Raw genomic sequence first — 14,657 nt, 5'->3', positions numbered from 1 at the left:
TAATATCAGATGTGTTGTGGAGCATGGTCAGAGGAGGTTGGTGGGAGGAGCTATAGGAGGACAGGCTCATTGTAATGGCTGGAATGGAATAAATGAAAAGGTACCAAACATATGGAAACAACATGTTTGACTCAGTTCCATTTATTCAATTCCAACCATTACAATGAGCCCGTCCTCCTATATTTCCTCCCGACAGCCGCTTCTGGAACATGTCTACCCAAATGAGTGTGAACTTGCCCGCTGCATGTGTTTAGAAATGAATCTCCAAGTGTCATAATTTCAGATCTGATGTTTTCATTGGTGTTGACGTCTTTGTTGTAGTTTGTACACGTGATTTCTAGAAAGATGAACAACCATGATGTTCTCATGTGCATTGGCAATGTATGGATCTTTGATTTTACAATTCCCACTCACCAGTGTGTTTATTTACACGTCCCCATTATGCATTACTCTACATGCTCCTCCTTTTAAACGCTTCTCGTCTTTTTCCACAGATCCGCTGCCTAAAAGGCCAGAGGGGGAGCAGCATGTCCAATCAGCCCGCTTTTGATGGGATCCACATTGTCAATCACTACATACCAGATGATGAGTCGTACCACTCCTCGGACGAAGACACAGGTGTAGGCAAGACCCCCTCCCACCTGGACCATCAGCATAGCAGCATCAGCCGCATCAGGCTGAACCCCTCCCTGGGTCTTGGGGACACTGACAGTGAGGGGGATGATGATGGGCATGGTCTGGTTCTCTCTGTGCCTCCCATTGGCATCCACAAACACACCACCGTGTGACTGGGTGATGGACACCATCGCTAGACGCCTGGAGGCTGATCAGAGCAGTTCTGATCTGGTACAGTGGGACAGAGGGGTTGTCCATGGTAGCAAGCCACTCTTCAGGAGAATGGCGTCTGACTGTCTGTGGGACTCCAATGTAGGGAGCTCCTTTCAATGGAATCTTTGGAAGCATGGAATAGAATGTGTGGGCTTTGTCAACAAGTGAAGTCGTAGCAGAATCACACCTGTGGTGGAGTTGGTTTTTTTCTTTGTCCGTTGCGTTAGTCTGCTTTACTCTTGTTTCGCCAAAACCCACCTGAAGAGGATCATATCCATGTGTTGCTCTGGTCTGGACCACAGGCAGGCAGATCAGAGAAGGACAACATGGAGGTTCAAGTAGCCGCCTGTGCTCCACGAAGCTAGGCTGACCACCAGGGGAGTGGACTGGGGTTACCCTGTCCAGGGTGACCCCACCCAGACAACCAAACTACAGGCACTCCTTCAGCCCCACAACCAACCATGGTACAACAGACACAACACACAGAGACTGTGCAATAAAATGTTTTATGCTTTATGATGACTGACACTTCTTTCAATCAGTTTTTATTTTTTTATCGCTTTTATAAGTGGACAATCAAAAATGTATAGAGCCCTTTTGTGTGGGTGTCTTTATATCAGGAGAGAATAATGTACTGAAGAGTGATGAATGTCTCTATTGAACATGGTTAATGAGCCCCAGTATCAAACAGAAAGTGTCAACAAGCATTAGGGTCGTATTCACTAGACAGCAAACAAAGAAAAAAAAAGAAGGACCAAAAAAGGGAGGGACTAGTGTTAACAGCTGATATGTCCCCCATCAGGGGACTATATACTAAATAGATTTTTAGACCAAGGAGTTGGAAATGGAGCTTGCAGTTCCTCCAGGAACGGTGTACCACTTCTCTAAAAAAATTTTTTTAAAAGAAACATGTTTTTGTTTCAAAACTTGCCGTTTGCAACAATGTGCACGACCTAAGTTGACATAATGTTGGCTCGTTGGCCTTGAGACATACAACCTGTTTATCATCAGGCCTGGTATAGGCCTATCCAAAGGTCAATTTGAATCCTGTATACTCCGTATATATGTAATTGTTTGTTTTTCATGTCCATTTTGACTTGAAAATATGTATCTAATGAATTATTGCATATCTGTTTAATGTAGGATGCGGCTGAAAGGGACATATCACTCTAGTTGTCAAGATGCACAGAACTGATTAGCAGACATTTCTTTCAGATGTGGGCTGTGTTCCAATTCTCCACCCTTCTCCAGAAGTGAGCACTTGTTCACGTGCCCTCATGCATTTAAAGGCATTGGATTGGTGCAAGCAAGCATGAAGGGAGTTTACACCATATTCCCTACACCAGTGCATTTATTTTATATCTATGAGGGGGAGCGTACAAATGCACTCTTCGGAAAAGGGGTAGAGTATGGGAACGTATCCACAGTCTCAATGTTCTGTAGATGTTTTCATATATCCTACTTTTCTCTGTTGGGACAATCTTACTTTTGGAGGAAGGACGGATTTAGGATCACTTCATAATTTCATAGATTAGGATACGTTTCAGCATGTTGGTTAATGGAAGCATGTAACTAGTTTATTAAGTAAACCAGCCCAGATTTAGAAGTACTGTTATTTCTAAAGTGGGAATATTGATCTTTAAATAAATAATAATTAAGGGACATAATGAAAAGTATAAGAACTGTAATCTGAATCTTGTATGAACATAAATAATGTTAAACAGAAGTATTGCTATGTTGTACTTTTGCACGAAATGAATGACGGTCCAAGCCAATGAAACAATACTTTTATCTGAAAATACTAAGAAGATAATTCTAAATGTCTCAAATGGCAAACTATTCCCTATGTGTAGTGCACTGCTTTTGGTCAAAAGTAATGCACTATGTAGGTAATAGCTTGCCATTTGGCATGCATCATAAGAAATGTGCTGTTTGTTTCCTCTGTGAATGAAGCAAAGTGTATTGTCAAGTGTTACCAAACTGTTGGAGGGGTTGTATAAGCTGGTCTCAGATCAGTTTGTGCTGTATAGCCTATAACTCGTATGGTCATTGTGATGCCTTGGCATGACAGATCTGGGACAATGATGGCATTTTAAACAGTAGGCTCTGCCTGCCAGATAAATATACACCACTTGGTTTCATAAAGGTTGATGTTGATCCATTATCAGGGTTAGCAGATCCCTAAAACAGACAACTTCTCTAGGTTGACAGGACCTGCGCCTTTTACCCCAGAGCCTTCGTAGCATTAAGATAATCCTTACAACCTTATTACTATGTATATTTAGTAGCCACGGTGTTTCCCTGAGCCTGCGTTAGTAACGTGGCTCTTAAAAACCTTTGCACATCTACGAGTGATCCAGACTACTCGTAGAGCAGTCAAAGTGCATCGTTAGATGTATTTTTGCCCTTCCGCGTCACTTTATTCACAGATCTCCGCTAAAAATCTCCTAAACATAATGATTCTATTGGTCTGATTGTAACTGCCGATAACTTCAGAAGGACGTTAGTTGACTACAAATACAAAGTTTCCAAAGTATTTCTAATTGTTGCAAACAAATTAAAACCGATATTATTACACATATTATTACATGGACAACAGAGCCTATAATTAGGCTATTTTAATCTTATTGAAATCAATTTCATGTTCAATCAGTTGAGTTCTAGTTTGCGACTAGTCTACAATTTGAAATGTTTGCCTCTGTGACAACGTGTGTAATGATATGCCCAATCTGTGATTTTGTGCATTATTATAAGCATAATAAACCGTGTCGCCTTCAATCGCCATAGGTGGTGATCTCTCATCAGTATTGTGGCATAATTATGTTAAAATAAGATTTGAATGGAGAAAGCTGATCCGAGCTCTGTTTTTCTTTCTATCCTATCAGTCTCGACACATGGTCTCTTTACGTGCTTGTTTGGGGAACACTTAAAGTTGGCTTGTAAATAACGATGCATTCGGTACAATCATCGTAATGCTTAAATTACATCGCAACTTGGAAATGAGGCCCACAACAATGGACATCTCATAATTGCTAGATTTTTAAACGTTTTTAAAGCAGTGGCCCTTTAAGACATTAGAACCAAAAACCTATCAGCCAAGTCTCGGCAAAATATTTATATCCAGAACGCACGGACTCATTGTTCAGAAGAGGTTTTGTGATACTGATGTGCTATTCCTTGGTTGGTTGAGGACAACGATGGATGGAATATTTGGAAAGGCATCATGACGCAGTTTTGGCACTTTCAGAGAAAGACAATATAATGCAGTAAAGAGAAGTCTACATGGAGTAATAACACTATGGAATAATCATTACCACACTCTGAAAACATGTATGTGAAATGAATGTGTTTGAGTTCACAAATAAACTATTTGATAAACATTTTCAGTTCTGTTGATGTTATATATAGTGTTTACTGATGTGCTGTAATAGTAACCATAGTGGAGCAAATACAATTCCATTCTCACATCTTTTACTGCAGTATCATGTCATTGGTTTCCGATTTTTTTAAATAACCTTAAAATAGTTTTGGGTTGCATGAATTGATGGACTATTACCCTCCCTATATATCATTGTTAGGGGTTCACAGCAAAGCTGTGAAACCTATTGTTATTCTTAGATCATTTATTTTCCTCGACATGGTTAAATAACTCTAGCATAGATCAACTTTTTTTATTCAAATTTGGCACACAGAAACTAGAGGCCATGTGTAATTTGGTCAAAAATGATGGCACCAATTGGCCTATAGGTGGCGCTATTATAAATAGCCTCACTTAATCCCTCATATTTGCGGCCCCTTTAACATAGACACTTTGTCTTTCCTTATGCTGAACAAATTTCCCTCAATCTTGAACATTTTGGAAAACCTTTTGAAAAATCCAAATAACACCATGCAGGCCCATGGTACATTGCTTAACTTCGTTTGAGAAGATCTAAGGGATTGGTTAAGAGATGGCTGAGTCGTAGATGAATCAGGAAATAGGATTTTACGTGTCCATTGAAATAAAAAACAATGGCCTATCAACTTGAAACTTTTTAGGATCATCAATGACATTACCATGATGAACCATATTACGTTTGACATTAATATCTTAAATAAGTAAACTATTAACAATTCACTTTTTTGACGAGGTTAATTAAGCTAACGCTTAAAATAATAATCTTCTCATGGACTAAAAGTCAGATTCATTGCAAATTTGATCATTGGACATTATCGCTGGGATGTGAGGTAACAACAGGGGCTGGCCTACGTTAAGTATTTAACAAGTACAGTGTTTGTTAGGTGTTAAGTCTGTGTTAAAAGATGCTTAAAATTATTAGAAGACAAAGTGATTGTGATCGTGTTGAATTGTGTTTGGGAAATAAAGATAGATATGGTTTTAGAAAGGTTGTGGTAATATTTCATTCAACACAGAAATGTGTAGGCAGCTTAATTTAACCTGTCCCACAGCTCAATTTACCTCGTAAATTGTGCCGGGAGACCACTTTCTTTGGACAAGCTATGTTTTCAAAACTATAATATTTGCATGACTTCTGATGATTTCTATGGACATACAAAATCCTGAAATATATGTAGATATCTTTGTTAGAAAGAATAGTGTTTGCTTTGATGGAGTGATGCTGATTCTAGAAAATGTCTCAATTTACCCCACTCTCCCCTACTTGATTTGATTTGGGAGGGAAAAATGTTTTGCAGTTAAAATGTACAACGCCCATTGGATAACAGATTACATAATTATACGGCACTTTGGTCCTTAATACACTGTTTTATTGGTAGCCTATGCCAATTTGACAAGGTTCAATGTTGAGTTTAGTTAGAATTAGCGCTCAGTCAGTCAGTGATGCTCTAACCCCCCCCCCCCCCCCCCCCCCCCCCCCCACCCCACCGTTCAGGAAGTCAATCATTCTGCTGCTTTTAAGAGGCCAACTTTCAGAGCTGCATGCCTTGCAATGCACCTTTCAATTGGACAACAACGCATAAGATCCTTCAGCGGCACTGGACCCGGGTTGTTGTGACAAGTCTGAGGAGCTTTCATTACGCTTGAACTCCGGTAGGCTATGTCTTGAACCTGCTCCACGACTGTCAACCTCTTAATTTTTCTAAGTCAATTGCATGGCTATAGTATACCGCGTTAAGAGGACAGGACGCACACGGGCATAATATTAAATTGATAGGCTACAACATAAAACATGTACAGTTCTTTATTGATAAGAACATGTGTAAGACTTATCTAAACACGTGGATGAATTAAGCAATGCAGCATAGATGCTCAACATTTTTCATTTTCGTGGACAAAAAAGTGGTTTAATTTAATTTATTAGAATACCTTAAACATAGCTGTACATTTCTGACTCAGTGGAGAGGCGACCTTTTAGAATTATGTTGTGTGTCAGAAACCTTTATGAGCTAAAAGGCTGTAGGTTTATATGCGTAGGCTTAGGCTGCTTTTTAGTAGTTGTTGAACTGTGCGGTGGGATCCAGCGCGCATTTTCAAATGAGAGGAGAAGATAACGAAGTTTGACACAGGCTTTCAACAGAGACTATGTTCATTACATGCAGCCAATGCCATTGATTCCATCCTTCAATACTGTGATACATTTCAATAAGCAAAAACTTGTATGGAAAACCAATCTTATTTTTTTTTAAACAAAGTTAGTCTATAAATTATAAATATTTCAGCAATGGTTGTTGATTGTACTTTAAAAATAAATGTCTATACCTAATGCACATAAAACAGCTAATAGCCATCTGGAAAAAGACACGAAGGACCTGTTGTTTAATAAGCTATGCATAAAGGGAGAACAAATCAATTTAGTTGGAAAGTATAGGCCTGCTGAATTTTGATAAACGGCCTCATAATGTATGATTATTATTGAGATAAACTAACAATAGGCTAACTGATAGGCTATGCATTGGTGGTGCCAAAGGCATTCTTATCTGATGTATTGTATAGCCTATCAAATTTAATAACCTAAGTTATTTGACTCTTTGAGTGCTATTTTGTTAAATGATAGGCCTATAATTAATTGCATAAACAGTTTTTCCATTCAAATAGGCTAGAAATTAACTTCTGCCTAAATTATTTGCTTGGATTGTGCTATTAAAGCATTTCAAAATACGATCCAGTGGTTTGATTAGTTGAATATATTTTCTAAGCTTTTATATGAAATAAAGTCACATCAGTCATATCATTACACCAGAAATGGGGCAATGGTCAGGACTACCTCGCGTCAGTGTGTCTTATGTTTGATCGGTAGCCATGGCGTTTTCTTTTGAGATTGTGTTGCGGTAGCTTGTCATATCTCCTCCAACCCAATGCGAGTTCCGGATGCAGCGGCGATGTTTCTAATCGATAGAGGGCATATGGCGCTTTGATTTCCTGCAAGTCACTTGTGGCTTTTGGCCTGCCTTTCTGCACCCGATAGAATACTTCTGCATTTTAAAAATAATATAAATAAGATGACAGAAAATAACTAAAAAAGAATGCAACGTCATGAGTCTAAAACAAAATGATTTATTGTAAAATGTTTTATATCTCTTCCTGTCACCAACATATTGTCTCACTGCAAAGGTCATAAACGAATAGGCCTACATTTATATTTAAATATGAATTCGTACCAACATTGCTATTATTTCGTTTGATTGGCCGCCAAGTTTTAACTTCCATAAGTAACTAATTTAGTTACATTGTGGTATACTCCAAATAATTTCAAAGAATAGGTTTATAGGAGTTTTTGAGTTAATCATTTCACCTGTCGAATATGAATATTGTAGCAAGATAACGTAGTAGACCTATAATGTAAGGACATAGACATAAGTTCTATCACATATCTTGAATGTCTTGCACGCGCCATCAGCTGGTTGAAACGTGACTGATACTGATATTCTCTGCCCCACTGGCAGTCTGGAGTGCTAGGCGAGCTGAATGCCTGTTGTTCTGTGCGTAATTGGTCCAGAACAGGTCATCAGCGGCCTTACTATGCGCACAGAGAACAGAGGTAGCACTGTTTACTCATTGAGCATATTATAATACTGCAGGAAATACGAAACTCCCGTGGCCCCGCAGGCAGGCGTGTGGACAGCGACTGTCTGCCGTTATTAAATATAGCCTTATGTATATATGAAGAGACACCGACCAAATTGATGGATAAAAATACATTTGTGAAGGACGCAAAACAATTCCAGACTGATGCAGTATTATCATGCATTAGTCTTTTTACAACATTTGTTCATTTTGAGAAATGCTATGTAAGCCAGTGAGGGGCTATTCAACATGTGACTATTTGGGCACAACCACGTCCATACTTCGCCTACTATTCTCTAATTCGCATTTTCATTCGTGCTCAATCGATTACGGAAATAGGTGGATACTGTACCATTATCAAGCATGTTGATAACACGTCTCATGAGTCATGTCGATTAGAGACACACGTAGCACACTCCGGTCCACAGCAACCCTGACTGACTGGCACCCAGGTGCTGTTGGTCTCCGCGTTTCCTCTCCCCCCTGTCTGTCCTGCAGCTAGGTATAGGGAGGGATTAAGTAACACATAAAGCAGTGTATCACTTATCCTGATTGCCATGGGTTTTAATTCCCCGTGGAGAGATACAGGCTGATCCGTGAGAGGGAGCTGTCTGGGGAGCTGTTTGTTCTGGAGACGGACCAATCATAGGCTCCAGGGGCGGCAATGAACTGGGGAGGAGTTTCCTCTAGCCTCGGCACCTGTCCCCGCCCAAAACACCTGGCAGACGTGAGAGGGCGTGTGCGCGTGCTCCATCCTCAGCCAGAAATCTCTTATAGTTGACCACACATTGTCAACCAATAGTCTTCAAATCTTTTCAGGGATAAGACTGCAACACCGCATCCCAGGAACAGAGGTGCAGATTGCTATTGGATCTGGATGGCCAGTGATTTTGGATATTAGCAGAGACCGAACAAGGAGAGTGAAAATGCCTCGGTCCTTCTTGGTGAAGAGTAAGAAGGCGCACAGCTACCACAAGCCTCGGTCCTTAGAAGATGACTACAGTAGACTTGATACTATCTTAGCTCATATATGTGCAGGTATGTGGTTGTTATTTCCAGGTTAATGTCTGGATGTTGTGTGAGGTGCACCATTTGTACATGCAAATTATTTCAATCGAAATGGAACAAACTCGTTTTTCTGTAGCCTAATTATATTGTTAGAAATATCCACTTTTATTTGTCTAGTTTTACAGATTGTTATAATGTGAGGCACGGCTTTATTCAAAAGAAGCAGCAATATATTAGAAATACAAGCCTATGATTTATAATGAAAACCTAGCTGTTAATTCAAAGGAATATATAGCCCATAAGGGCTTATCCTGTAGCCAGATCTTACATGTTTACATTATTTCGATAGCTACACTGACCTCAGTGGGATGATTTTGCTCGTATAATTATTCATAACGTTTAATTGTACTGTCACATATAGGCTATTACTAAAGTTATTTATATTGTTTCTTCTTCTTACAATAATTATTACAGTATTGGGATATCATAAGCAAAGTTGTATTTTTGTCGTTGTTATAGGATAAGGCTATTGTAATAGGCTACTCACGTTGTCCTCGTTGTAATTAAAACAGAGAATAGTAACATTCTAGATGACTCGGATGCCTTGACAGGAGGCGATGCCATCCGCGGGTTCTCCCCAGACTCTCACCTAGTGGACACGGCTGACTTCTCCTCCAAGTCCACACTCAGCTGTGGGGACAGTGTGTGCAGTCCAGCTTCAGTTTATGAAGACTTCTGGCGGCCTCCATCGCCTTCAGCATCACCAGGTAGAGATCTAGTCTGTGGTGCATTAAAATGTAGCTATCCCAAAGTGGGAGATTGTAGCAGAGGCAATGATAAATGATGCACTGCGATTACAATTTCACAATTTGATGATGGGACATCCTGATTGCTTGTAGGCCGATATCCATCTTAAGCTATTACATCACAATAGGCCTACACTAATGAATTATATTTATTTTTGCAACGCAATAGTAGATTCAGAGAAATCCCTGTCTCCCCCGGTGGACGAGACACAACCCTTCCCCGTTGTTCCCTTCCGGCCCTATGCGTGGAACAGTTACTCTGGTTCGGACATCCGTCACCTGGTCCAGCAGAGTCTCCATCACCAGCACCACCACCCCATGGACTTGAAGAGAAGCCCGGAGGTAGGGTACTACAGCGACCGGGCCATTGAACCAACCCTCTTTAACAGAAGTCCGGTAGCAGAAAATGACAGTGATTACCGGTCCGCTGCCGGTCTGTTCGAGAGAGCTGCCGCCCCCGGGGTAGGGTTGTACTCTGAAGGGAACCTGTACGGGAAAAGCCCAGAAATCAAGGCTGTGTCTGACTTACCCTGCTCACGGTTCATTCTGAATGGTACCTACAAGTGCATCAAATGCAGTAAGGTAAGATAATGTATGCACATGTAAAGATTTAAGCAGTTTATGTTAGCAATGATTTGCTTGAAGATGTATGGTTATGGACACAATTGTCCCTCCCTTTATTTACCTTGTACCATCATCATTCCCCTTACGAATTTCACACAACTTCCCTCTGCAGGCGTTTTCGACTCCCCATGGGTTGGAGGTCCACGTTCGCAGATCACACAGTGGCACGAGGCCCTACGCTTGTGATATCTGTGGCAAAACCTTCGGACATGCTGTCAGCCTCGAGCAACACAAAGCTGTGCACTCTCAGGTGACTATTCTAGAATCTAGACCATTCTAGTTTTTGTCATTGATTATTCAAAGGCAACAAGCAAAATAGGCTACTTTACTGTTTTGACGAGCTAATCAATATCATATTTAGACTTATATTTGCCTATATACTTCCACAGGAAAGAAGCTTTGATTGCAAAATATGCGGTAAAAGCTTCAAAAGGTCGTCGACTCTCTCCACGCATCTCCTCATCCACTCTGATACACGGCCTTACCCATGCCAGCATTGCGGGAAGAGGTTCCACCAGAAATCAGACATGAAGAAACATACATTCATCCACACAGGCAAGTAGGCGTCAGAAATGTTAGTCTATTAGTAGACCTCGCTGTAACACTAAATATGTTAATTGCATACACGGCCACCCAATGCATAATGGTGAGGTCATGCGTAATTGACATGCATTTTTCCTGAAGACCTGATACAATAAAATAAAACAGCTTGCTTGCCTATATGGTTTGGCTACTGAAGGTAACACGATGGTTAATGCATACATTTTTGTTCTGCAGGTGAGAAGCCGCACAAATGCCAAGTGTGTGGGAAAGCGTTCAGCCAGAGCTCCAACCTCATAACGCACAGCCGGAAACACACGGGCTTCAAACCATTCGGATGTGACCTCTGCAGCAAGGGATTCCAGAGAAAGGTCGACTTAAGAAGACACAAAGAGTCACAACATGGACTAAAACCCTCAAACTAAAATCAAATAAAAGAATGGACACCAAACACTATAAAACAAAACACTTGTTTTGGAAACCAGAAATAAGCTACTGTAGCTATCCATTCCTCAAAGATTTCAGACTGTGATTTACTGGTGGAGAGTTATAGAGGCTTTTGTGCAGTGTAGGTTTAGACAAAACCGGTTTGAACTAGGGAGGGACACTATCTGAACCCAAAATATTTGTACAAAATAACCAGATAGGTAATAACCCCAAAGAAAGCGCGTTAACAAAAACAACAGACGACCAATTTCCAACGGACAATTGGGAAAATAGACCTTGTCTAAAGAATGACAGACACTTTGTTTAGTTGGACGCCATGGATGCTGGCATAACAGTCACTACAATAAGGCTATGTGATTTAATAAACAATGGTTGTGTATTTATTTTAAAAACAATGTTATTTTCATTTTTTTCTTAGAATTCAAATAGCACATTTGTATTTTATATTAAGAATCTCAACTATACGGTATATCCAGGTGTCATTTACTACAATGTCAAACCTTATTTATTAATCAGATGATCGTTTAAATCAAATATAAAAACTGCAATCCAACAGATTTCGAAAGGTTTTTGTTTCGTTTCTATGTAGCCTACTGCATTATGCTCCAAGCTGCAAAATCCCGCAAGGCCCATCTGAATTATTTGAAGGACAACCAACGCAAATATTCAGAATTTATTTTTTTATTTTAACTCAGATTATCTGGATTCGTTGTAGTAGGCTAGTCTAGACTATTGGTCCAACTAACATTGTTACATTTTATAGACAGAATAAACCCCCTTGAAATGTGTCTTGGAGGGGGACCTGTGATGATGTTAATTTGAGGCAATTCATTTTCGTTGAATTTAATAGTTTAATCCTTTATTATTATTATTATTAGGGATATATTCATTCTGTAACGCCGAAGCGTTACAGATTCAGCGATAGAAATGTCAAGTTAATTTAAATCATGCTGTAAAGCTGAACCTCCGCGATGCGGATGGAATAGAGCCCGTATACTATATTTCCACTGTGTGGATAGTGATTGTCCTCGTGGTTAACCTTCAGTGATTTTTCATAGAAAACATGTCTCTCCTGTATTCATTGAGGGGTATAATATTAACCGAAAAACTTAGCTGAGCACAAATTGATATGAAGTCTCTTAAAACATACACGAAAAAGCACCTACAGCGGCTTGGTGTATTCTCCACTCCATGTAATAGGTCTGTATAAAGTGCTTTCTTGCCGTTGGCTATTTTACTGGAAATCTGAGAGGTGACCACAAATTAAGTCGAGTATCACAAGGAAGGTCTTCAAGTGCCTTCCAACTGGTAGGTTTATGTTCCCCCATTATTCATTAATCAAACCAGGTTGTGTTTTCTTCTCGTTTTTATCTGAACCACCCAGAAGGGCAGTTTTCTAATGCCATAGAGTTGATTGCTTAATCATCTATCTATCAAATAATTTCGTTTAGAATGAAGAATTAGATGCTTAAAATATTCGGCTAACTTATATAGAATTGTAAAATGACATCCACGAGTAAATGTAGCTTTTCGTCATGTGAAATAAATAAAATATAATTTTATGTGGAAAAACACATAGGGAATAGAAACCCAATTCCACCATTACCTAGGCTACAGGATGCTGCTGCGTTTCATCAGACTTAAGCTCCTATAAACATTTGGTTTGTTTTTACCAAGGCAGTAAGGAGTTATTTGTTTAGACCTCAAACGTTGCCTGAGCATATTACACGTTAACAAAATGGTATGTAACTTTGGCCACTCCGTATAAAGCTCAAGTTGGAAACAGGACCGGACAGGGTTGATTTCCGCAGGTGGAACTAAAGACCCATCAAAAAGCGTCACATAGCATGGCTGGAGGGCATCGACTGTACACCATCTCTGCCCGAAACACAGCTTGTAAGCGCAAGAGCAGGAAATGGGGACACAGGTGTATGTGTGGGCTACTATTATCCCTTCCATTGAGAACAATACTCATTAATTTATTCAAACATTTGTAATGAGCAATTTGCTAACATAGAAATAGGGCAGCTATAAAATGAGAGAATGAACAGCAACAAGAAACTAAACAACTATACAAGTTACCCGGTTATATAAAATAGAAAGTTAATCATAATCATGAACTTTAAAAATAGCTAATGTTCCTATAGGCCTGACAAACTGTATATATACTCTACATTTCAAAAGTTTGGGGTCACTTAGAAATGTCTTTTTTTTTTAAGTGACATTTTTTGTCCATTAAAATAACATCAAATATATCAGAAATACAGTGTAGACATTGTTAATGTTGTAAATTACTATTGCAGCTGGAAACTGCAGATCTTTAATGGAATATGTACATAGGCATACAGGGGCCCATTATCAGCAACCATCACTACTGTTTTCCAATGGCTTGTTGTGCTAGCATTTGAAAAGGCTAATTGATCATTAGAAAACCCTTTTGCAATTATGTTAGCACAGCTGAAAACTGTTGTTCTGATTAAAGACGCAATAAAACTGGCCTTCTTTAGACCTGTTGAGTACCTGGAGCAAGTACTTTCTTCTGAAACTCGTCAGTCTATTCTTGTTCTGAGAAATAAAGGCTATTCCATGCAGGAAATCGCCAAGCAACTGAAGATCTTGTACAACGCTGTGTACTACTCCCTTCACAGAACAGCACAAACTGTCTCTAACCAGAATAGAAAGAGGAGTGGGAGGCCCCGGTGCACAACTGAGCAAGATCACAAGTACATTAGAGTATCTAGTTTGAGAAACAGATGCCTCACAAGTCCTTAACTGGCAGCTTCATTAAATAGTATCCGCAAAACACCAGTCTCAACATAAACAGTGAAGAGGCGACTCCGGGGTGCTGGCCTTCCAGGCAGAGTTACAAAGAAAAAGTCATAGCTCAGACTGGCCAATAAAAAATATATTAAGATGGGCAAAATAACACAGACACGGGACAGAGGAACTCATCCCGGAGTCGACTCTTCACTGTTGACGTTGAGACGAGTGTTTAATGAAGCTGTCAGTTGAGGACTTGTGAGGTGTCTGTTTCTCAAACTAGACACTCTAATGTACTTGTCCTCTTGCTCAGTTGTCCACCTGGGCCTCCCACTCCAATTTCTATTCTGGTTAGAGCCAGTTTGCGTTTTTCTGTGAATGGAGTAGTACACAGTGTTGTACGAGATCTTCAGTTTCTTGGCAATTTCCTGCATGGAATAGCCTTCATTTCTCAGAACAAGAATAGATTGACGAGTTTCAGAATACATTTATTTATTTCTGGCCATTTGAAGCCTGTAATCGAACCCACAAATGCTGATGCTCCAGATACTCGACTAGTCTAAAGAAGGAGAGTTTTATTACTTCTTTAATCAGGATGACAGTTTTAAGCTGTGCTAACA

At 39.8% G+C, this 14,657-nt stretch overlaps 2 protein-coding genes across 7 annotated transcripts in view; both read left to right on the top strand.

The window, feature by feature from the left end:
• Positions 1-4,208, top strand: part of evi5b (ecotropic viral integration site 5b) — a 65,532-nt gene extending 61,324 nt beyond the window's left edge. For all 6 annotated transcript variants that reach the window (XM_036978449.2, XM_021604431.3, XM_090236065.1 and 3 more), the window contains one exon: positions 495-4,208. In XM_036978449.2, coding sequence (XP_036834344.2) covers positions 495-788 — 294 coding nt within the window. In that variant the 3' untranslated portion in view covers positions 789-4,208. The remainder of the gene's footprint in view (positions 1-494) is intronic.
• Positions 4,209-5,735: 1,527 nt separating this feature from the next.
• Positions 5,736-11,296, top strand: LOC110524607 (zinc finger protein Gfi-1). Its single transcript, XM_021604430.3, has 7 exons — positions 5,736-5,878; positions 8,672-8,890; positions 9,433-9,627; positions 9,836-10,248; positions 10,403-10,540; positions 10,680-10,845; positions 11,068-11,296. The coding sequence occupies exons 2-7, from the start codon at positions 8,779-8,781 to the stop codon at positions 11,253-11,255; spliced, it is 1,212 nt and encodes a 403-aa protein (XP_021460105.3). The 5' UTR covers positions 5,736-5,878; positions 8,672-8,778; the 3' UTR covers positions 11,256-11,296.
• Positions 11,297-14,657: the final 3,361 nt, after the last annotated feature.

This window comes from Oncorhynchus mykiss, chromosome 5 (genome assembly GCF_057628025.1).
Source record: "Oncorhynchus mykiss isolate SJ-2025 chromosome 5, ASM5762802v1, whole genome shotgun sequence".
NCBI lineage: Eukaryota > Metazoa > Chordata > Actinopteri > Salmoniformes > Salmonidae > Oncorhynchus > Oncorhynchus mykiss.
The sequence above is the reverse complement of the archived record's forward strand: the minus strand, read 5'-3'. Positions and strand labels throughout refer to the sequence as shown.

What these genes read in the sequence shown, in the direction of transcription:
- LOC110524607 (XM_021604430.3), top strand. Translation starts at nt 8,779, where the DNA reads ATGCCTCGGTCCTTCTTGGTGAAGAGTAAGAAGGCGCACAGCTACCAC. An exon ending in ATCGCCTTCAGCATCACCAG is followed by an intron (nt 9,628 to 9,835) that starts GTAGAGATCTAG and finishes GCAACGCAATAG; the next exon opens with TAGATTCAGAGAAATCCCTG. An exon ending in ACATACATTCATCCACACAG is followed by an intron (nt 10,846 to 11,067) that starts GCAAGTAGGCGT and finishes TTTGTTCTGCAG; the next exon opens with GTGAGAAGCCGCACAAATGC.